Below are 25085 nucleotides of genomic sequence, written 5' to 3' on the forward strand. Positions count from 1 at the left end.
GTATCAAGAGACTATACATTAGGTCAAATAAGTAAAATACTCTGATGATGGTTAGCTTTGAATGGAAATATGCCATTTGCTGAAATACATTTGCTGTAGGAAATGATGGAATAATTTTATCACAATTATTTCAGGAGTTGATAAAAGTTGCCCGTAACAAAATTCATACTGTGACTAGAACATTGCCTTTGTAAAGGATCCATTTATAGGCTCACATGTTTGCATGTTGCAGAAGGATGGCTATGAAGTTGCTTTAGCTTGTGTTTACACTTAATAGAATTGAAGGCATTTAGGAAAAGTTTTAGTTGGACTGCTGATATGCTGAAGAACAAAGGACACGGGGCAGTGTAGAAACCACAGCAGAAATAATTGCATCTTTCAGATTCAAATTCTAAGAAAACTACTAATAGACTAGAAGGATGTTTAAATTCCTAAACCTGAGGGGTCTACATCTTAAAGAACACAGATTCTAGTTAAGACACATCATAGTCAAACTGACAAAAACCAAAGATTAAAAAGATTAAAGCAACCAGTGGAAGATGACATATTATATACAGATATTTTGTGCTTATGGATTAGAAGAATTAATATCATCAAAATGTCCATCCTACACCAAGCAATCTATTGACCCAATGCAGTCCCTGTCAAAATACCAATAGTATTTTTCACAGAACTAGAGCAAATAATCCTAAAATCTGTATGGAACCTATGGAAGCTAAACGTGAGATCTGAAACCATAAAACTCCTTAAAGAAAACGTAGGCAGAATCTCTTGGACATCAGCCTTAGCAACATTGTCTATCTATGTCTCCTGAGGCAAGGGAAACGAAAGCAAAAATAAATATTAGGACTACACCAAAATAAAAAGCTTTTGCACAGCATAGGAAACCATCAACAAAACAAAAAGGCAAACTACTAAGTGGGGAGAAGATATTTGAAATGACATATCTGATAAAAGGTTAATATCCAAAATATATAGAGGACTTACACCACTCAACACCAAAAAACCAAATGATCTGATTTAAAAATGGGCAGAGAAATTGAATAGACATTTTTCTAAAGAAGACATAGAGATGGCCAACAGACAATCAGTAATCATCATGTGAAAATGCAAATCAAAGCCACAATCACCTTACACCTGTTAGAGTGAAATCAAAACACAAGAAATAATGAGTGTTGGCGAGGATGTGGAGAAAAAGGAACCCTCCTGCACTGTTGGTGGGATTGCAAACTGGGGCAGTTACCCTGGAAAACAGTATTTTTATTTTTTAATTGGGATGTTTTGCTCTATGTAGCTTCTTCCCAACATGTGTGCCGCGGGTCTTAATAGTTGTGCTAGCCAGGGGAGGGCTGGTTTCTTCGGCGGTTGTACCCCTAATGGCCCGAAATGATGGCATAAATAGGCCAATTCACTTTCGTGCTTTTCATCTCTGTTCAAAAGGCAGAAAACAAGAGAGAATAATTTCTTTGATAGAGAAAATTGATAGTAAGTTTAGACTATAAGCCTGGTCTTTGAAAAAAAAAAGGCACGAGAGGGTTTTGTACTTCCTTCCTCGGCCCCGCTCCAGCTTCTGCCAATGCGCATAGTCTCTGACTCTCTTTTACAAAGGAAAGATTAAAGCAGAGACTTAGCCCACGTTGGCTCTCACAAGACGGCTTCTTCTTCTAAGGAAGCATGTTATAGAACTGGGCCAGCAGGCTCTCCGACCTACTCCCAGCTCTGGTATTTTCTGGTCATGAGCTTTGGATCTGTCAGCCAACCTCTTTCAGGGTCTGATTTTATCTCTCACACAGGGACGGTGTGGATAGGCTGCCCCTCCTATTTCACAGGGTTGCCGAAAACACATAAATTACATTCTTGTGAATGCGCTTCATAAAGCTGTGAGGCCTGATACAAATATGGGGTATCATCTCTACTGCTCTACTACTGTTCTTTATTGAATTAGATCTTATTTAATTAGAAACGGGGAAAGCTCTAGTAACACTCTCTTAGGTATTTTAGCTCCTTTGGCTTAACCTTCTCTTTTTATTTCTAGTGGGTTTTTACCTCATGCAATTAGGCCTTGTGTCCCAACTGTGAAAAAGAAAAAAAAAAAGTCTTCCATTTCCATACCATACTCTTTGTCTGAGGGTGATTTTTAATTACACATCCTGAAGCATAGTCTCTCTGATCTCAGAAAGTGACATTCCTCTGATTCTAAGTTTATACCCTCGGATAGAAGTCATGCCTGCCCTCCACTAAGTATTCTCAAGTGTGACTCACCCTGGGTTTTTTAAATCTACTTCTTCCTCTGGAAGAGAAACTTGGGCCAGTGTATTTGCCCACCTTATCTGTTACCTCTGTCCTCCACTCCAGGAAATAGACTCATTCCTCTGTTACCCCCAATGCTTGAAGATATTTCACACTCCATAAAGCTATGCCTGATCATATATATCTTTAGATACTAAAAAATAAAACAAAGGGACTTGTATTATATATACATATATATATATATACACATATACAGATATATATGTATATATACACATATATAATGTACATATATATACACACATATATATCAATTATATATATGAAGTATAGTCAAGTGTTGGACTAGGTATAAACAAAGAAACAAACAAACAAAACACAATTTCCCCCCAAACCTTGCCTTTGTGTAGGGCTTTACTACAGAATGCTTCTTGTACATCACAGGGCCAGAGTGTATTTTTCCAATAATACCTGAATCATCATTAGTCCAGAAGGTTCTTGGGTCAGGCTTGGTCAGGATGCTGGCATGATTACATGGTTCTTTCGCCTTGAAAACATAAGGAGAAAAGAAGTGATGTGAAAATGGATTCACTGTTTCAGCTGTTTCCAACCTACAGTTCTATAGGCAAGAGTCCAAGCTTGAAGCTAGCACATATGGCCGTCCTGGGCAAATTGGGATCGTGGGTGACCCTTGACCTGACGCAGTTTCACCGCCAGGGCTTATGGCTAGATAAGCACCTGGGGGCTGGAACTCAGCTTCCACTAGCTCCCTTCTCCCATGCTTTTTGCAGTGTGCAAACTATACAGCTGTACGCAGAGGCCTTGTAGGATTAGCAATATATTAACGTAAGGACCCTTATCACATGAAACGTGTTTTGGACTTCTTCGTAATAGAGATGGTACTTTCAGTATATATGCTTGGGAAAATACATAAGGGAGAGCTATTTTTAATTCAGTGGCACTTTAAAATAAATTCTTCTGAAACTAATACCACACTATATGTTAACTAAAGAGAACTTGAACAAAAACTTGAAACAAGTAAAATGAGTTCTTATTTTATAATCATAACAGAATCTATATTTTTAAAATAGCACATACGCATAGGCAATATATATATATATATATATATATATATATATATATATATATATAATGCATTCAACCTAACATCTCTGCCTAGTGCACAGCCAAATAATAGATTCTTCACAATAATTTCCAGGGAACAGCAATGATCCTTTTTTTGGGTGCAACTTTATACTAATGTGATGTGTGGCTTTCCAGTATGTTTCAATTGGGGAAATATAAATCTTAGGGTTAAGAAGGACATTCCATTTATAGATATTTTGTATCTATAATTTGATTACTGTGAAAAGTCCCTGAAATCTATGAAATAGATTTCATATACATATACATATTATATATACAATATTTAGCTGGCCTTTTCTCTCCATAGCAGGTCTTTACCGATGAAAGAAGCAGTGCATCAGTTTGCAATCTGGCATGAGCTCCTTCTCTTGTTGTGAGCTACTACCAAAGAACGTGTAGAAATCGGGATCTCGGAGAATTATTTGCACCCTTATGTTCATTGCAGCATTAGTCACAACAGCCAGGAGAGAGAAACAACCTACATGTCTCTAGACAGATGAATGGATCAAGGAAATGTGGTATACACATACAGTGAAATATTATTCTGCCTTTAAAAAGCAGGAAATCCAGGGTGCCTGGGTGGCTCAGATGGTTAAACGTCTGCCTTTGGCTCAGGTCAGGATCCCAGGGTTCTGGGATCGAGTCCCGCATCTGGGTCCCTGATCCTTGGGAGCCTGCTTCTCTCTCTCTCTCTCTCTGTCTCTCATGAATAAATAAATAAAATCTTAAAAAAAAAAAAAAGAAGGCAATCCCACCATCAGCAACAACGTGGATAAACCTATGCTAAGGGAAATAAGCCAAACATAGAGGGACAAATACTGCATGATACTACTTCTAAGAGGAATCTATAGTCAAACATGCAAAATCAGAGAGTAGAATGGTGGTTGCCAGGGGCTAGGGAAGTAGGAAGTTGAGGAAGTGGGTATAAAGTTTCAGTTACACAAGATGATTAATTTCTAGAGATCTGCTGAACAATGTTGGGCCTGAAGTTAGTATTACTGTAATGTACACTGAAAAGATCTGTTAATAGGGAAGATTTCATGGTAATTGTTCTTACCACACACAAAAAAATCTAGGGATTGGTCACCCTCCTCCATCTGTGAATATATCAGATAGGCACATAAACAATTTGGTAAATAAAAATGGAAGTCGTCTACATTTTATTAATGGAATTTTCTGGTAGTGTAATGTGTTTTTAATTGATAGGAAACATGATTTCAAAAGTTAAATTGTGGTAAAAGAAAATCATGAAAATATAAATCTCAGGGGAAAAAAAAAAAGAATGTGTGGAACGGCACCATTCCCTGGATGACATTTTGAGCCAGCAATGTAAAAATCCCTCAAACTTCACTAAGTGGCCTCAGTATAAATTCCTTCAAAGGAATAACATATTCCACTAAAATACTGCTCCAATTGTTAAAAGTTCTTTACAAGTTGAATTGAAATCTGGATCCTTGAAACTTTGCTCTTGAGTTGCACAGAACAGATCTGCTCTCCTTGAGAAATAATTCCTCAAATATTGGAGAGTAGCTATTCTGTCTCACCTGAGCCTCTCATTTCCAGGTTAGCAGGCCTCTTCCCTTCCTCTGTTCCTCATGAAATGGTTTTAAGTCTCTTTACTGAGGTAAAAATTTCAAGCACACACAAAAGTAGACAGTATAATAACCATTTATGTACCCATTATCCAGCTTTTAACAGTCTTCAACACTTTACCATTTTACCAATCTTAGTTCATCTATTCCCCTCTTTATTAGGCTGGAATATTGTGAAGCAAATACCAGACATCATGACACTTCATCTATAATTTCTTTAGAATGTTTTTAACTAATGACTTTTTTTCCATAACCACATGCCATTAGCACAACCAACAATTTCAACCATAATTAGATTTATTAAAGTTTAATGAAGGCTGTTAAAGTTTATTTATTTAATTAATGACAGCATAAACATTCTGAAAAACAGAATGAGCCCTTGCACTGTTTTGCATACAGAGCAATTTGGAACTGATGATTAGGAAGAGATCCTTTAAAGTTGTGAGTTCAACAAAGTCAATGGAACTTAGTCTCACTCACTTAAACCTTACAGGCCTTTGGGGGAGGTTATCTTAAAAAAATATTTTTCTAATAGAAGTGGTACTATCTTCCAACTTACTTCTAATATGTCCCTGGAGGGAAAGGAGGGAAAATCTCCTTCCCTAATAGAATGGAAAGTTTTAGAGTGTGAAGGTGAAGGAAAGAGGATTACTTCTAGAAGGTCATTGCTGAATGCTTATTCCCTAGAGTTTTGAGATCTAGAAGTACTTTCATAAGTTACTATAACATTAGAACATTAGAAAGATAAGGGCATTTGAAACAAGGATAGAAGTAGTTTAATATTAGAAGGTAGGGTGCATCAGAATAACTCATCTAGGGAGATGTCAGATGTTCAGAAATTTTGGACAAGCTCTGGGAAATGAACCTGTGAATAAATCATTAGAGATTCCACTGACATGAGAAATGAGCCAAATCTTAATTCTATAAAATGCCTTCAGTTAATGACAAGTTGTAATATTTGTAGGATTGCCAGAAAGGAAACGCCTATGGTCCCCTTTCCTCATTCCATCTTATCCCGGTTTAAAGAACATTGATCCACAATAAATAAATGTACATGCATATATAAATAATTTAAAAATCACCTGTGGTGATGATATAGGAAAAATAAATCAGAACATATGAATTTGTCCCTGATTTACTTTTGACTTATTTATAATTTGTGTATGACTTTTTATGATTTTAGCAGAATGCTACTAAAGTATGCAGTATACTTTGCTGCTAAAGTCATAGTTCTCCCTAAAATACAATAGGAACTCTCAACATGCTTGTTTCTTCTTAACCAGGGAAGTTGATTCTCTCCCATCTCAGGTTACATGATGTTCAAAAGCAAGCAAGAACACTTTATATCTAGGCAAATAAGATTTTGCTTCTTAAACTGCTTTAGTGAAGCTTTAAAAAACATCCTCTAGATGCAATCACAGGATGTAAAGCCATCCCGCAAACATTAAGTTTAAATTAAGTTCTGTGTATCCAGGGGAAGAAAAGTCTTCCTTGATTTTTTTCTCTTGGATGACTTCATTATATCCAACAAGTATTTATTTAGCTTTTGTTTAAGGCCAAGGGGCTATCCTGGTTGTTATAAGGGTACAATGGAAATGCATTGATCACTAGGATCCTACTTTCTGATTTTGGGAGTAAGACATAGACATCCACAAAGATGTCTATGGAACCTCATATCAAGTACCTCTAAATCCAAGATGAAGAAGGTTGTATAGCTATTAAATGTTGTCCATGTTTTAAAAAGGAAGCAATAGTGTGGGCAAAGTTGTCAAGCAAGGCTTTAAAGAAGAGGGAGGACTTGAGCAGGTTTGGAAAATACTGGCAACATTTGGACTGGTGGACAGGCAGTAGAAAAGCATCCAGGGTGGGAGAGGCAATACAAACAAAGGTGTGGGAGCAACACTTAATAAGGCATATGGTTAGGCAACTCTTGGTGGAACAATCTCTTGGGAATAGAAGGCTCATGGGAGAAATGACTGGAAACTAGATAGAAGCCAGATGGTGAAAGACTTTGAATGTCAATGAATCCTTTACTCTGAGGGAATTCAAGAGCCTTGGCAGTTTGTATGAAAGACCAGAGTCACAAAGGACCAAAGCCGAGGAGATTAGGAGGCTGCTGCCTTGTCAGAGAAACATTGACGAGAGCACGACGAGCAAGGGCACTGTGAAAATGGAAAGGGCGAGATGGCTGTGAAGGGCAGCTGTAATGATTTTGTAAGATTTGAGGGATGACCAAAAATGAGGGAAGATGGAGGAGTCCAACATATTTCAGAGCTTTGGATCTTGGGGACCAGGAAGGATGGTCAACTGTGCTCATGACTGTCCACAGTCCTCGGCAGCTAAAGAAACCACTCTACACTGTGCCTCAGCTAACGTGGTGAGCTCGTGGAGCACACGTAGGCCCTGGTTCCTGTGCTGTACCTACGGTCCTTCTGGCAGCACTTGCTTCTTCTCCGACCCAGACCAGACCCAGACCATATCATCTTTGGGTGCTTAGTGGTGACGCTTGCACAGTTGTGGACGGCAGCGGGGAGCAGGGCGGGGCGTGTGGTTCTCAAGCCTCTACCTCTGGGCTAATCCTCCACATTGCTCATGGCAGGATGAGAATCCATCCACACTGTTTCACTTCAACAAACATCCCACAGTCTGTGTATCTGGTATCACTAATCTGACAGTGTACACAAGGACAGCAAGAGTCTTGTCAAGAGTTTCGTCAAAGGATCTCAACAGAGATTCTACGTCTTATAGTTCTGGGTGAACTAATGATTTATCATCGTTCAGTTGCTTAACATTAATTACATCCATATGATATGGAGCATAGGGACTATTCTTGGCCCCTGCAGAAGTTGTGATTCCAAGCAAGGAGACAAATGTTCTTCTTTTGGAGGCTTTATTTCACTTGCATTCTTGTTGGTTTTTTATATTTTTCGGTTTGGCCTTTGTGACTGTGAATTGCTTAAGACAATTTACCATCCAGCCCATTTTGCTTATTTATGTTTCCAACCGGCCCAGCAAGCGTTTCAGTTTCAACCTCTGGTCTACATAAAATCAAGATGTCCAAGTTAAACCTCTATTGAATCAGATGTTAGTAGAATTGAAAGGATCAGAGATTTGGGGAGCTGCAAGAGATCTTACGTCACCTTCCTCCTTGCTTCATAGATGGAGGATACTGAGGACTAGTGGGTAATGTAGCTTAAGTGAGTGACTGATCAAGGGATAGAGTCTAAGTCTTCACATTTCAAGATGTCTGTTGAGAACTGATGTTGGTTCCTTAAAACTTGGATTTCTCTTCAATTTTGAAATTAATTCAATTATACATTTCATCGAATGAATATTTGTGGAAAACATTGAATGGTAGGGACAATGCTGAGTGGAATAGTCGGGAACCAGATGGATGTGTCCCTGCCCTCATGAAACTTGTTTTCTAATGCTGGCAGTTGAGATGAGCACTATGGAGGCAATAAATAGGATGACATGAGTAGGGAGTCAGGCTATATGTGGTCATTTTATTTTTTATTTTTTAAAGATTTATTTATTTATTATTGAGAGAGAGAGGGAGCAGTAGGGAGGGGCAGAGGGAGAAGGAGAGAAAGAATCTCAAGCAGACTCCCCACTGAGTGTAGAGCCCCATGCCAGGCTCAATCCCTTGACCCTGAGATCATGACCTGAGCTGAAATCAAGAGCCAGATACTTAACTGACTGAGCCACCCATGCACCCCAATATGTGGTCATTTTAGAAGCCTTAAGGGAGCCCACCCTAGCTACTTTTCAGTAATAGCATCAGAACCAACAATCACACATCTTCATTTGTAAGTTAAAACACAAAACAAAGAAGACATACAGAGTTGGTTTGACTGGAATCCAGGTCAAACCTTTATATAATCTGTACCAAAGCATGTAATTAAATTCTTAAATATAAATTATTTGGGGGCATGGTATTTGTAGCTTGTGCCTGGCTCAGAAAAGGCAATCACTGCATGTTCACTGACTACATCATTGGTTTGGTAGGATTCAAAAGATGGTACAGGGGCCAGCGTTAGTTAATGTATCACAGAATAATAGTATTTTGTGGGTAGAATGGATTTAACACATGACTTAGTTTAGCCTCCTTATTTAATGGATGGGAAAACAAATTCTGAAAGGGGTAAAGTGACTTACAGAAGGTCACACAGATAGCCAGAAGTTATTCATGTTGTTTGCAATACCTCCACTGTGGTTAAGGGAAGCTTCCTTGCATTTATTTTAGATCAAAGTTGATAGAAATAATTAGATATGGCTGTTTAGAGCATGGGCTTTGGAGTCAGATAGACCTGTAATAAAATATGGCAGCCCCAGACTTGGCTCTGTGAGTGACCCTGGGAAGGTTACATAATCTCTGTTAGCCTTAGTCTCTTTACTGGAAAAATTGGCAAAGTTAAAGTTAGGTTTAGGATTAGGCCTAGGCTTAGCTCCCTGTAGGGCTCAATAATTGATAAGAGTTATTAGCCATGGTCATACAATCAAACATGTTAATAGGAGAATCATGACAGATTGGAGGCCAGAAGAGATAGAATCTTTTGATGGAAAAAGTTTGCTCTGTTAATTGAATTATCTATATACTAAATAGTACCAGCTAAAAAAGACTTCTTTCCAGGCATTGTGCTTGCTGAGCACTCAGGCTAGAACTTTCTTTGCTCAGATATCTGCATAATTCTCACCTCCTCCAGGTATTTGCTCCAATGTCATCCTCCAGGCATTTGTCAAGCCCTTCCTGACACCCTGCTTAAAATGGAAATGTCTTTCCCTTTCTGCTTTTTATTTCCCTGTGACACTTAATATACAATTGTCTCATTCATTTTTCATGGTCTCTTATATGCCTCCAGAGGGTTGCTTGCACACAGTAGGCATTCAGTAAACATGTGCTAAATGATTGAATTATTAATCTCTAAACAATTAAAAATGAAGTCTGTAAGCCCCCCTCAATTTAAGCTCTTAGAAATTAAAGGAGATAATCATTATGCCAAAATGTGCTGGTTTAACACATGTCTTCATTTCTTCTAGGGTTTTAACCCTCCTGAATTTCTGGAGTTGGAGTCCTGAAGTGATTGACAGTGGGGTTAACTCAGTAGTTGATGCTTCCAGAAATGCATAGCAGTGGAAGAAACTGCAGGCCTGCCTCACGGTAAGGCTGGGACCTGGCCTGCTATTTAGCTCCTGACATTCCATTCAAACGATTTATTTTTCTTTGCATAAAGATGTAGAAAACTGCTTAGGCTGTACGGTGCTACCAAATACATTCACTGGAAAAAGTTATTAATGATTGGCTCTATTCCTCTTGCAGACTATTATCTATGACTATACACCACAGGTGGCTGGGAAGAATCATCTTCAAAACTGTGCATAGGTTCAGGCTCAATTCAATACATCATTTGGATTTGTCCATGACTAGTCCGTGTCTAGTCCACAACTAGATTTTTCTTTCCCCTCCTTAAGACACATTGCTTTCCAGTGGTTCTCAATCAAGGCTACATATTGCAATGAGAAACTTAAAAAAAAAAAAAAATACCAGTGCCAGGACCCCATGCGAGGGGAGAGGAGACTGGAGACCCAGCATAGTTCTAAACTTCTCAGGAATCTCTGTCATGCTTAAACCAACTTCTGCCAAAAAGAAGTCACATGGATTAAGTCGTATTTATCCACTGGGTACAGGGAAGAAACTAATATGGCGATTTCAGGGTCGTTGTACCATACAAGGGTAACATAAGGGATGACTTCCAGGCCTAAGTTAAATGATGAACAAACACCTACTCCTAGGCATTATGGGGAAAAGAGAAATGTCTTGAGTATCTTTCAGTGCAAATGACAATATTCCCTAGTATTTTTCTCTTTGAGCTTGCCTCCAAAAAGGTATTTGACAAGAGGGGGAAGAAACAGAAATCTGGATCTGGATTTTATGTGAGGTCCTAGGAAAAAATGTTCCTACTGTTTTCCTATACAGGAGCTATGTCAGATTCAAGGCCAATGTGATTATAATTTGCTCTTTGTTATAATTCTTAATGTTTAATTTTCTTTTAATAAAAAAGTCTGATATTCAATCTTCCAATAACACTTTAGCTAGAGTCTAAATTGTCAAATGCAATTGCCAACAAATGCATGGTTTCTTTTTCCCTCTGCGAATGGAACTAGACACCTCCATCTAACTACCTGCTGTTTTTCTCATGCAGTGGGCTAACTATACAGTATTTAATGGTCTATAGGTCTAAAAATATTTCTTATATGCCTTGGCTTTCACAGAGTGCTTCTGCAAAACCAGTTAATAATCTGGCCATCCCAAGAGTCCAGAATGTTGAGTTAATTTTTTACAGAGGTTCCCAGATGTGCTGGAAGACTCACTTATAGCAGATCCAGCCAACATTTTTTTTTTAAGATCTCATTTGACCTTTCTTGTATCTGATATGAAACACATGTTAAAAACAACACCTGACAATTATGAAATGTATTTTTTGCATAAGCAAAAACACCATGAATACATCTTTTACAAAGTTTTGAATGGCAGAGATGGAAGGTTTTCATTGCGAAACTGTGTTAGCATTTAGCCAAGTTAATCATACATCTTGACAATGATTCTTTATCCAACATGTCTTTGGTATTCAGTGGGTAAGTCATTAGGCCCATGGAGAAATAAGTGGGAAAATTTTCAGGGAATGAAAAACATATATATAACACGTGGAGAAGTGGATAGTTTTACTAAGTACTGAATTTCAGCTTTAAGAGGTGTAGGTTCTGATCCCAGCCAGAACACTTGAGGGAAGTAACTTCTGGGAAGTAAGCAGAATAATAACGTGAGCCTATGAGTGTTCCAAGAAGATCCTGCATTAGCTGTTTCCCCCTGGCATGTATTTTCCATATGCAGCTTACATGTATCTTTTCTTTCTGTCTCCATATTTTTTTCTACTTATTTTTCAGTGGGCTCTAGACAATCCTTAAGTGGCTTGAGTTTGTATTTTATCATTCCGTATAGGGAGCATAAAATATTCATGAAGCCTAATTGTGGATCCAGAGCTTGGTCAGGGATCAAACAGACATTCCAGATCTTTAAAGGCATATAGGACTGTTACTGAGGACTTGAATGATGCTACTTTTAGCTGTCCTAAACAAGGAACCAAATGTCACCGCAATCCACTACTGAAGTTTTCCTAGACCTAGAATTTAAAGTCACACTATATGTCAGCAAATAATTACTAATCATATTTTTATGGAGTGTTTACAATGGGCCAGCATATTTATTATCTCATTACTCAGTGAGCCCTCTGAACAACCTCTGGGCACTCTTGCTGTCCCTTCTTGGGAGGAGGGGAAGTATGGACAAGTCAACCTTTGAAGTCTTATCCAGGGAGGTGACATCAGAAAATGGCAGAGTAGGCACCTCCAAGCGCCTGTCCTTGGGCAGACACATCAAAAAGCAAGCAGGAACTGTCAGAACCAAATTTGTTAAAACTCTGGAAAACAAAGGTTTATAGTGACCAAATGAAGGTTGAATTAAAAAAGGGGGGTGGGCAACCTGAAAATGGTAGGAAAGCTTTGCGTTTACTTGCCCTCACCCCAACCTCTCCTCAGCTCAGTGGCAGTCTTGAAGGGTCAACCCTCCCACCTGCTCCCTCATTCCCAGTCCCTGGCCCTGGAGCACATGTCTCCTCGAACCTGTCTGGGGCCTATGAAGGACTGTTGCAAGGGACCCGTCACTGGGCCAGGCCAGAAAAGCACGTGCTGGAAAACTTCAGAGGGTGAAACACAAGCACAGCCTTCTAGGGCAAAAGACTACACCTCAAGCCAAGAGGGAAAAGCATACTGTTCTAGTGCTTCACATTAACTAACTCACTTTGTATTCCCAACATCCCTGTGAGAAAGGTATTATTATCATTTCGCCCATTTTACAGATGCCAAAATAAGGTAACTTGTAAAAGGAAAATGCAGCTAGCAAGCCCAGGCTTTTCATCACTAAACCAGAATGCTTCCAAATATATACATACTTGAAGTCGAGTGACTTAAGTTGTAAATACTATACATGAGTTATTAATAAAATGTTATTTGAAAATTTTATTTGAGATTTATTCTTTTTAATTTGAGGGCTTATTTCTGCCTTATTAGCCTGTTGGAAAAAAAGAATGGAATTCATTCTTGATACCATCACTGTTCACTTTCTTCCCAGATGGTGTAAAATATATTGCTGTTTTTAAGTATTTGTTGTGGGAAAATAAAGATTATAAGATGATACTTTTTCACAAAGCAATGATTAAAAATTAATTGGGGGAGAAAAATCTCCATTTCAAGGAAATAGAAATTTAAAAAAGGGGAGGGAGCAGAAAAGTACAAAAACACATACTTCCTGGAAAAACAAAGACTTTCTATTGCTCATTATTTATAATTTAGATGCTCCTAGACTGTAAGCTCTGGAGCAAAAGGGACTGTGTCCTGACTTATTCACCAAATTTCAGTGCCTTACATGCTAGCGTACTAGTCCAGCCATAGTAGTAGTTACGTAGCCAAGTGACAATAGATACTTATTAAAAGAATGGATGATCAACCATGGTTTTATGTTTACATGTAGACATATTACTACTCAGTTCTGCTCAAAACCAGAAGTATGTCTTAAAGTAAACACATACAGGTCACTGCTTTTGTCACCTTATTTTCAATGTATCCCAAGGTCCCCCATGGGGGTTCCAAATGATATTTATCAAAAGAATGGAAGTTCAGGTCTTGTACCTGCTCTGGCTGATTGCCACAAATCACTGGCGCTGCGGAAGAGAGAGACCGGCTGGGGACGTGCGGATGGGGAGATTGATGGCAAGGTTTCGTCTCATGTATGCTATGCTTGTTAATGCCTCCGCTTGGTCCCTAAACCTCCCTTCTGTTTCTCTTGGAGTATTTTAACCTAACGAGAGTAAGCGTGAAGCACCCAAGTGCATAAAGGAAAATGAATCTGAGCAGTCCATTACTTACACATCTGCTAAAGTCACTCCATCCTGCTACTATTTACTCTATAGCCATACAAAAGTGCCAGTTCCATTTATATTGGTCACATATGCTTCGTTTCTTAAAGAAAACAGAGGAATATCTTTTCAGAACATGCATGGGCGTAATTGTTTTTTTAACTAAATTGATTTTTGAGGGGAAGAAAGAAAATCTGTCCCTAGTTCCACAACCATCACCAACAGTCTCCAGGAACCACCACCAACAGTTTCTTGTGAGTTCTTCCAGGAAACTCCCATGCATACATACCCAAATATATATCTGCAACAATTTCTTCTCTCTGTGTGTGTGTGTGTGTGTGTGTGTGTGTGCGCGTGCGCGCGCGCCTGTAAGTGCATGCTCCTACATACATCTCTGGACTTTGTGGCAAATAGCAAGGATGAGGCCTCAAGGCCAGGAATGGGGAAGCCAATTAAAAAGAAAAGGAGGGGCGCCTGGGTGGCTCAGTCGTTAAGCGTCTGCCTTCGGCTCAGGTCATGGTCCCAGGGTCCTGGGATTGAGCCCCGCATTCTCCCTCTCCCACTCCCCATGCTTGTGTTCCCTCTCTCGCTGTGTCTCTCTCTGTCAAATAAATAAATAAATAAATCTTTAAAAAAAAAGAAAAAGAAAAAGAAAAGGAAAGGGGCGTCTGGGTGGCTCAGTCGTTAAGCGTCTGCCTTCGGCGCAGGTCATGATCCCAGGGTCCTGGGATTGAGTCCCGCATCGGGCTCTCTGCTCAGCGAGGAGCCTGCTGCTCCCTCTCCCACTCTGCCTGCTTGTGTTCCCTCTCTCACTGTCTCTCTCTGTCAAATAAATAAATAAAATCTTTAAAAAAAAAAAAAAGAAAAGGAAAAAGCTCGCTTAGAATCTTTGTAATTTCTTTCCTGAACTCAACACTTCTTTTACCAACACCTTGTTCCCCAGCTAAAACCACTAAACAGTCTATGTACAGAAGGCCATAAGAGTTTGATGTGATAATTAACAGGACTTCATCTTGCAGTACAGATGCTGAGCAAGGCTGGAGGGTGACGGCTCAGAACACAACAGTTTATATAATTCTCCTGCAAATCAGTTAGACTTTAGCCCTTGATGCTATGGAAAATCTGCCTCAAAGGCTACTGAGGTGGGTTATAACTTAAAACAGCATAGCCTGGTGATGGGTATTAAGGAGGGCACGTACTGCATGGAGCACTGGGTGTTATGTGAAAACAATGAATCGTGGATCACTACATCAAAAACTAATGATGTACTGTATGGTGATTAACATAACATAATAAAATAAAATTAAAACAAAACAAAACAAAAAAACAGCATACTGGTTTATCACCACACTTCTTAAGTAATGCAAGCTGCTCATTGAAAACCTAAGAGGAAAATGCCTTACCAATATATTTTAAATGATACGTATTTCTCTTTTCCCCATATAAAGGGATAGGATTATCAATAATGGTGTTTGATTAGAATATTTATTTTTTAAGAGAAAATGATATTCATAATAATAAACAGAACTAATTTTTTAAATGACAATATTCAGTGCTGGCAGGCAAGGGTTTTGTAAAATTAGTATTCTCATAGACTGCTCCTTGTATTTTAATTTTTAAATGTTTTCTGAAAGCTCTTATATTTTAACAGTTTTAAGATGCTCAATACTTTTATTTATTTCATTTTAGATCATTTATCCTAATAAATAATTCATAAATTTGTGTGCACAAAGCCATCTTAACATTATTCATAATTACAACACACTGGAAGCAACCTAGTGTTTAATGAGAAAATGATCAAGTAAAGAACAGCATAGCCACTGTGCACATGGTGTCTTTTAAGTATTTTCCATGGTATGAAGAAATGTTACCCATTGTTATGTTAAATAAAAGAAATCATAATATAAAATTGTATTTCAAATGTGTACAGAAGGACAGACAAGTCAATACATGAAGCAATTCTTATTATTTTACTGTAGTGGGATTATGGATGCTTTCCTTTTGTTTCCAATTTCCTAAAATTTTAATATTTTTCTATTATCTTCATAATGTAAAAATTATCTAGCATCAATATCTATAAATCTATCTATCTATCTATATTAATGCAAACAGAACAGTTTTGTCCATATCTAGGAAATGGAGGGATGAATGTTCTAATGATTGGAAAAGGACCGGATGTAAAGCGTTACTATAAAAATACATACATATAAACACATATATAGGTATGTGTGTGTGTGTGTGTATATATATATATATATATGAATTTTGAGGCTATAGTCTCATGTGTCTTTCAGCATAGAATTATTGATGATCTTGAATGCATGTGTACCCCCCTCTAGTCCTCAATTCTAGTTTAGTGTTCTTGAGTTTCTCTGGACACGTGCAGAGATAATACTCTCTACAATTAATCCATGACAGGTTCATTTTGTGTCATTGGGAAACAGGGAACAGGGAGTGTCAAGGCTCCCCCATGAAGATTTTCTTTAAGTCCTATGGGCCTCAATCATTATGTCCATTGTCTGGTTTCTCCATGGACCTGGTTCTCTCCCAGGGTAAATGAAAATACACATGCCAGGGCAGTACCTTGGTAAACTTCCCAAAGACCAATACTGAATATGCCAGACAAGGTTACCATTTCAGGAGGCCTAAACCTTCAGAGGTATTAATCAAATTAATGAACTACAAATTGCATACTTGCATATATTTTAATCATTTTCAGGCTGCTTCCCCCCCCCAAAAAAAAGGAAAACAATAGACCTGAGATTCAAATATAATTCATGCAGAAATAGCCCAAAATATTTTTTAAGGCTCTAAATATGTTCATAATCACACTGATGCCAAACTAAATTGGCATAGTTATTGTATTGGTATTATGCAGCTAATTTCTGATTCTCTCTCTTTCTCTTTTTTGTTTTTTTTTTGGCTAGAAACTTGCTGGAAAAACATAGAATTGGAAAATTCATTCAAGATTAAGTAGAGGAAAAATATTAGAAAAAATTAAATAGAAATACAATAAAACTTTTTTTAGCTATGGTTATAATTTCTATAAATGTTTCTTAGAGAAATCTTACTTATGTATCAGTATTGCATTAAAATGTCTACTTCGTATAGACTCAGTACAATGTCTCCTCTACAAAATGTCTACTAAATCAGCTGCATTAAAAACAAATCTAAATCTGGACTAAAAATATGTTTTTAATAATAAGATACTTAAAAAGCAATATAAAAGTAAATACACATAGAATGAGAGAATGATGTGAAAGAACTGTCAGATAATCCCAATTTAGTATTGTTCTGAACTCTGGGAGTCCATATTCAAAGACTGAAGAACTTGGAAATTATTTAGAAAACAACCACAAAGATGGCAAAATGATTCAAGTGTTGGAAAATAAGACCAATGAAGAGAGGTAAATGGGACTGTTACTCATTTTCTTGAAGAAAAACCAGATGGCAATTGAATATATACTTTGAGGGTAATAGCTTTTTATAAGGAAATGGTCAGTTATCTGCACTGAGTACAAAACAAGGCAAACAGACTGGATTTGAAGTGTGAAGGCTTTGGTTAGACAGATCAGAAGCATTTAAATGTCAAGATGACATGCAGGTGGACATTGTGCAATTTTCTCTAGAGCTATAAGAAATACTCTTTGGGTAGCATCTTCTTTGGGTGGCTCTGCCTAAAGGTAAAGGATATACTCATGTCCCTTCTAGGCCTATGATTCAGGTGCCTGGCAAGAATCTTCTTAAAGTTAAGAAGTGAATATAAACTCTGAAACAAAATGAGCTGGACATTGTAAACAAAAGGAGGAGAAGAAACTAAATTCAAGCTGAAAATATAGCTCCAAACTCTTTTTAGAAAAAAGACAATAAAGGAATTACTTAAAAATGATAAAATTCATTATAAAAAATCTAGAGAAGGGGCACCTGGGTGGCTTAGTCAGTTAAGCGTCTGCCTTCGGCTAGAGTCATGATTCCAGGGTCCTGGGATAGAGCCCCGCATCCTGCTCTTTGCTCAGCGGGGACCCTGCTTCTTCCTCTCCCTCTGCCTGCCATTCCCCCTGCTTGTGCTCTCTCGCTCGCTCTCTGTCAAATAAATAAGTAAAATCTTAAAAAAAATAAAAAATAAATAAAAAATCTAGAGAAGTCTTAGAAGTGGAAAAAAAAATTGATATTTTAAATAAAGAACAAGATCAAGCATCTCTCCTGAACTGCGATCTAGGTATTTCTAATAAGTTCATTTTTCCAAACACAACATTAGGCAACATAACTACAAAACGTGGAGAGTTTAGGTCAGCCTCAACCTGAAAGCCATATGCTTAGTGTTTCGCACAGGATTGCATGGGTGCGAGGCTCCTCAGTCAGTACTACCTGATTATCCCATCATTCTCTGACTTTTCGGTATGAATTTTAATCTATCGTGAAAGGGGTGTAGTACTGCCAGGTTTGTTCAAAATAGACTGTGAGTCAGTTACGAAGAAGGGATTCCAGGAACCAGAAATTAAGAGCAAAGAAGTTAAAAAATTTTACATATGACTCAGTTCTCGCACATTTTGCATACTATTAGGTACTTTCTCTTCCTATAATTGCTTCTATATTTCATCCCCAGAGTTTGTTGTTTTCATCCGTAGCCTAAGAGAAGTGATTTTAAAAAAATCATTAAGAGAGGAGTATTTTGGGGCAGTTTGCCAGCAACTCAAATATCTGAAATAGACTTGGGCTAAGCATTGACTGTTCAAGGTTTTTGAGATGATTACATTAGTGGCAGAATGGAATAGTTTATTACCTGCTAAGTTACAATGCTCCCCTTCTCAAAAATCAGAAGGCTATTAACTCTGAAGTTAGAAGGCCCTGCGGCTATTTTCAGTTTCCTTACACAGCCCACCAACATTTTCATTGGTCTTATTTTAATAAAATAAACTCAATTTCATTTATCTATATTTTGTTTAGGAAGGAGCTTCTCTACTGTTTTGTTTTCTCCTAGCTTTTTGTTTTTTTCTATCCTATTACATAGTCTGACTCCACTGAAACAGCTTGCCACCAAATAATCTCTTCTCTCAAGCAAAGGTACACTGAAGGGAGTAAATAAGTTATGTGTTTGCAGTCCCAGAGGATCTAAATCAGAATAAACCTGCCACAGAGAAAACTATGCTGTAAATAATTCACATAACACAAAATTTTGCACCAGTAAAATTGTGAATAGAAATCTTATTTCCCAGTATGACGGTTCCTTCAATTTACATGACCTAATAATTCTTTTTTTAGAGTTTAATTGTTCTGGAGTCTAGAAACTCTTCAAAGAGATTATCTGTACCTCTGGGAAAGGATTGCCTTCCAGCTGGAAAGATAATCTTTCTTCCATTCTCCCACCCTCTGCCTAGAAAAGTAAATAGCTTACTTCCAGCCCAAGCACACCTGGATTTTTTCTCATGAGAGCAAGAAATGGGTTGATTTATGAATTAGGAAAGTGACCATAAGGTCTTAGAGAATCCCTGACTTTAGATGGCAGGGAGGATCGTGGGAATCTGGTTTATTAATTCCTTCACAAGTTACAAGTATTAGATACGAAAACTGCTTTTGAGAAGCCTATTAACATCAGGAGTGAGGTAAGCCCCCTTTCAGCATTAATTACATTAACTGCTATATAAAGGAAGGGGATTCTGGCAACTATTTTCCACATGGCAGAAATCCAGAACAGATTTGAGACTAAAGAAGTAGGAACCAAATCAAATGAATTGACATAAAAACTTTAAAAAAAAAATTTAAAGAATATTTTCTCACATGATTCCCAAAATCAGTCAGTTTTTTTTTAATTCCCTCCAACTTTCATGCATCAAAAGATGATCCTGAGATACTGACATGGCAATAATTAGTGCTTTTAATTAGCACAGCTGGGAAATAAAGCAGACCGGCCTTAATAAGGGTCTCCAATCTAGAGTACATTAAAGTAAAAACACTTTTTTCCCCCAATATCAAAGTACATTCTACTGTCAAATACACGAAATGAGTTATTTTGCAAAATGGAGAGTATAATTGGATTCAGAACAAGTTCAATGCATTAAGAAAGGAGACGCCTTGGAACTCTGTGGCCTGGAATTAGATGGTCTCAGATGTTCACCAGTATGGTCCTAGAATACACTCTTCATATGGTGAGGTTTTTGACTACTGTATCAATATACCCTAAATATCTTTCCTGGATAATGCCTATTTGGAGGATCAAAATTAAAAATGAAAACTATCAAATATATTAGAAGCATGCCAATGAACATTTCTGAATTCAGTCTAACAGCTGAATACATACTTGGCAGGAGGAGAGTGCGGTCACATCACCCCAGATCAACAGTAGCAAACACATCTGGAATCCTAATGATCCCAGGAGCTTTGGGGCCTTTGGGGGACAACCATCTGGTGCAAAGGAAATCTGAACCAAATGTCCCACCAAACAGAAAGAACCTCATTGTGCTGCTATGGAAAGCAGTCGGCCCTATTTCCCTCTGACAGCACATCGGCTTCTCAATTAGTGAGTGATTAAGAGAAATATATGTGCGCAGAATGTTTACTAACAGACTTGGATCTAAAATCATGACAACCTGGCAGATAAGAAGTCATCAAGGATATATTCAACAAAAATAAATCCCTTTTTGAAAAGGAGTAAGCAAATTCTGTTATCTTTATCTAATCTTTCGGCAATTTCTGAGGATAATGTCAGTTTACGGGCTTCTCCAGGCCTCAGTTCTTTATCGGTAAGTTTGGGGGGGGGGGTTGGGATGTATGAATTTTATGGCCCCTTCTGATCTTAACATCTCATCAGCTTGTGATTTTACAGAATATATGCCGGGCACACAGAGAAAGGACTACTGAGGAGCAAGAAATGACAGCAAACGTTTGAAGCTGCGTCTAGGAGAGAGGGCATGTTGCTCGATGGCCTCAGATCGTTGGGAAGAAGGCTGCAGCCAAAGATGACCTCTCAAATGGTTATAAATGTGTTTTATAAACCTGCCAGCAAATTCAGCCAGCGTCACCCTTGCTCTAAGCTACGTACAAACTATGCCCAGTTGTGGGGTCCACCTTGCAGTAAGCACACTGTAGGAATGTCCGGCAGACGGGCAGCTTCAGCAGAGAATGATGATGTCTGCATGACCAGGAGCAGCCGTGCAAGGCAACGCGTGGAAGGGCATGATGAAGGAGTAGGGCACGGCAGCATCAGCCAGGGAGGAGACACTTGGAGAGATTAAATGAGATAATGCATGTCAAGCGTTAAGATACTTAGTTTATAGTAGATATTCAAGAATGACACATTAGTGATCATCAGTGTCATTGTTGTTGGTACTGTTAGCTGGCTTGTGAGTGTGAATACTGGGTTTGCCCTGAATGACTGTTCGTGAAAGAGTAAGAGGAAAATTGTTACATCAGGCACCAAAGTGATTAAAGAAGAGGAAGAAGGGTCTTGGAGGTTAGTAGGTGATGAACATCAAGGGCATGGCTCAGTAGAGCTGGTGAAGTTCTTGAAGGCTAAGTTAGAGAGTACCCACCAAGCCCTTTGGCCTCCAGATAGAGGGAGCTGGAGAAGCAGCCATTTATGTTTGAGGGTGGTGGAGATGTGTCACCTTCAGTACAAAGCCGAATTTCAGCTAAGGCAGCATTTTCCTGAAGATGTTTCTTTAAGAAAGGTTTTGGGTCCAGTGTATGTGGGGAAGCTCAGGCTCTTCCCTCCTCGGGATTCAGAGCACATGGCCCAAATGAAGTCTCTAAGACACGTCACCTGGCTTTTTCAAAACACACTTGGCCCACAAACACTATTTAATATGTGGCACATACCCCGATCTCATAGAACAAGAGGAGAGGCCAGGGGGAGGTTTTTGATTCAGTGGAGTTTACTGACAGCAGTCCCAGAGGACGCTGTAGAATGGGGAAGCCAGGGGGCTCGTGGTGATGCTGGGTGAGAAAAAGGATAAACCAGAGAAGGGCCTGAGTGAGTTGCAGTGGTTGCCCAGTGCTCGTACTCAGGACTCCCAGAGTTTGAGCAGGAGTAACGTTTGAGGAACGTGGTGGCCAACAGGATGGACGGTTGATGTTGAAATGAGATTTTGCAGTAAGGCGTGAGAGTGAGGGGAAATAGGTGATCTGGGCCAGTGGTGGGGCTGTTTTGACCACGTGAAATGTATCTAATGTCACTTTATTACCCTTCAAACCTTTAGACTTTTTTGTATGTTCAGAATGGTAGTCTAGATTATGCAGTGTCAGTCTGAACAGATATTTCAACTAGTGAGGAAAAACCTCAAAAAGATCCTCATGCCTTCCAAATAAAAAATACTTAAAAGCATTGTCATCAATACATTTCCCTATTTAGCTTCTGCCTTCTGATGTCAGAAACACAGAATCGATTCTAATGAATTAATCTGAGAATACTCAAGAATCTATGCCATCTTTAATACACTAACGACTAAGTTTTACTTCTAAATTGCTTGAATGGAGGCATATTAAAAGTAAATTATAAAAGTATAACTGGGGCAATTCATTACATACCAATTTACAGCCTTGTTATTTGTATGGTAATTTACAGTTTTAAAGTACAGTCCTTGAAGAAACTCGATCGCTAGTGATTTTTTTTTTATCTATATTATTCACTAACGCTGCACAAAGGAATTGTACTGCCTGGCATATTCTCAGAAAGCTCAAGATGTTGCTCATCAATGTATAGATAATTTTTATTTATGTTTTTCATACTCGATTCCATTTTTAGCTTTATAGGTGAAAATAATTGTCTTGATGAGAATAAGGTTTAAAATAATAAAATCAAATTTGAGAAAATTCTAAACAACAATACAAAACTCTAGGAGCTGTGGTTTTATTTATGTTTTAGGCCATAATAGTTTTGTCTTCCAGGCAGCAATTATCTCCTGCAATTAAAGATAAGGACACACCTGCTTGAGACGCCTTCTGAGATTCTACAGAGAATCTGCCCTTCCAGGGTGGGGGGTGCGTGGGGGGGTGGGGTTGCTGCAGTTCCATGGGATAAAATGCCAATGGAATTATTTTTCCATGAGAACCTTTCAGGTCACAGTGTGGACTGGGCAAATAATCTGTGTGGTTCTGTCAATAGCAGGTCTTTAGGGGACATACAACCTTCAGAATTGCAGGTGGGAATCCTAAAGATTTTGCCCTAGAGAGAGGGCACACTTGAAGATCTTTCCTCCAGTTTTCTCACTAGTTTAGCTCAAGAGATTCGGAAAGCAGACATAACACCTGAGACTGGAATTAAGTTGACCTAATATCTTGACTAATAAAAAGCTCACTTGTTCTTTAGAAGTCACACTGACAGAAGTTCATTCAGTCATGCCCTTGCTTTGTGATCTCTACTTTCTCTTTTAATTGTTTTTTTTTTTTGCTGAACAAAAAGGCATAGGACGTAAACTTATGATTAATAAGGCTAGTATCCAATAGATACAAATTATAAGGTGAATAAAAGTAGTAGATGGGCACATTACCTGTGATCCAAAATCATAGAATTTCACTGTGCAAGCCTGTTTGATTTTTCTTAGGCTTGGGAAACTAAGATGGAGTTTGGGGGAGGATGGAAGCAGAGAGAAATGAAGTAAATGTCCATACATTCTCTCACTGAAACCTCACAGAAACCCTGTTTAGTCTGTATTATTATCAATTTACAGACAAGGAAACTCTAAGACACAGATGGTGTTAGAGCTGGGCTTTCAACCGAGATCTAACTCCAAAATGATGCTTGATGCATATGTAGGCCAGTGATCTTTTTTTTTTTTTTAGTGTTGGGTAATATCAAGTAGCAAGCCCAGAGACATGATGGGCTGACCAGTGTGTTTCAGGTTTGTTCTTACGGTCCCTTTCAAACCCCAGAACCTGAACTACTCCCCATTCTCTATCCCTACCCACCCCATCCTCCAATGCGGTCACCCGTGACAGGGCAAATTGTTACCTGCTTTGAGAATTTTTGTACTGCCGAGTTAAGGAAGAGGAAGGAAGCAATGTGTCCCAGAGCGGAGAGGAAAATCCCTCTGTTGATGAAACATCCTGTGTGGCCACTTCGGAGCTTGGATTTCCCCAAAGTGAGGTTAGGCAGCATGTTGCTGCTTGTCACATGGCCTCAGTTCTAAGTCACACCTGCTGTGGCCTTCTGTAAAATTTACCTATATATGGCCCACACAAAGCCACAAACAGAACCCAAAATAGCATTGACCTCTGAGATGTTCAACAAAGAGAAATAGCACTGTTTTTATGAATTAAGAGCATGGGATATACCACAAGGAGGAAGTGAACCCTATTAGCTTAAACATGCACATCCTTTCCATACTGAAAGATTAATTTTGATGACTGAGGTTAATAATATGGTTATTTGTGTTTGGATATGAAATGTAACATGATGGATTGGGAAAGCAGGTGCTAGATTGATGCCCTATGCCTGAGACCCATGAGTCATGTCACTGATTTACAAGCTGTCCTTACCATGAAAATGAAAGCCAGAGCCAACTCTATGTCATACAATTTATGCCATTCACTGAAATTATAGATAATTTCAGTCTGTGCATTTGTGAAATGGTCTACGCCATTTTTGCTTTAAACATCTTTTGAACTTGGTATTTCTAACTTGTCTAAATAAACATCATCATCCATAATAACCCTTACCAATCCATTATGAGCCTTCATGAAAGCGCATATAGCTTTTAGACTTAATCCATGAACTAAAGTCTTATGACTTCTACTTGCATGTTTGATAAACAGTCGCGTTCTTACAGCTGTTAGGATTTCAATTATGAAGAAAATTGGAGCTTCTGCATTCTTCAGGGGCTAGAAATCACTCAAAAAAGCATTTCTTCAAATTCTATTCTTTTTGTTTCCCCCTTGCTTCTATCCAAAGCCATGGGTCTGATTAGTATAGTCGATGAGAGCATTGTGCTAAAGGCCAAGGCCTCTTGTTCAAGCCCAGGGGAGGTCAGTTAAACTAACCCTCCAAGTCTATTGAAAATTTGTTCTATTAGTCTATGGTGAGACTAGGTGAGAGAATATAAACCGATCAGTACAAATCTAGTCTTTAATGCTAGGAAATGTAGCTCAGACCACACTCAACATTGATACAAGGTCAATAATATTATCTCCC

The 25085-nt window shown here is 38.5% G+C and overlaps 1 protein-coding gene across 1 annotated transcript in view; it reads right to left on the reverse strand.

Moving 5' to 3' along the window:
- SGK1 (serum/glucocorticoid regulated kinase 1) overlaps window positions 1–25085 on the reverse strand; it is a 97833-nt gene that overhangs the window by 26816 nt on the left and 45932 nt on the right. Inside the window, exon 3 of the mRNA XM_081829046.1 lies at window positions 2722–2797. Within this exon, the coding sequence (XP_081685172.1) occupies window positions 2722–2797 (76 nt within the window). The remainder of the gene's footprint in view (window positions 1–2721; window positions 2798–25085) is intronic.

The sequence above is a fragment of the Leptonychotes weddellii genome, chromosome 8, assembly GCF_054177405.1.
Source record: "Leptonychotes weddellii isolate Sample4059 chromosome 8, ASM5417740v2, whole genome shotgun sequence".
NCBI classification, from domain to species: domain Eukaryota; kingdom Metazoa; phylum Chordata; class Mammalia; order Carnivora; family Phocidae; genus Leptonychotes; species Leptonychotes weddellii.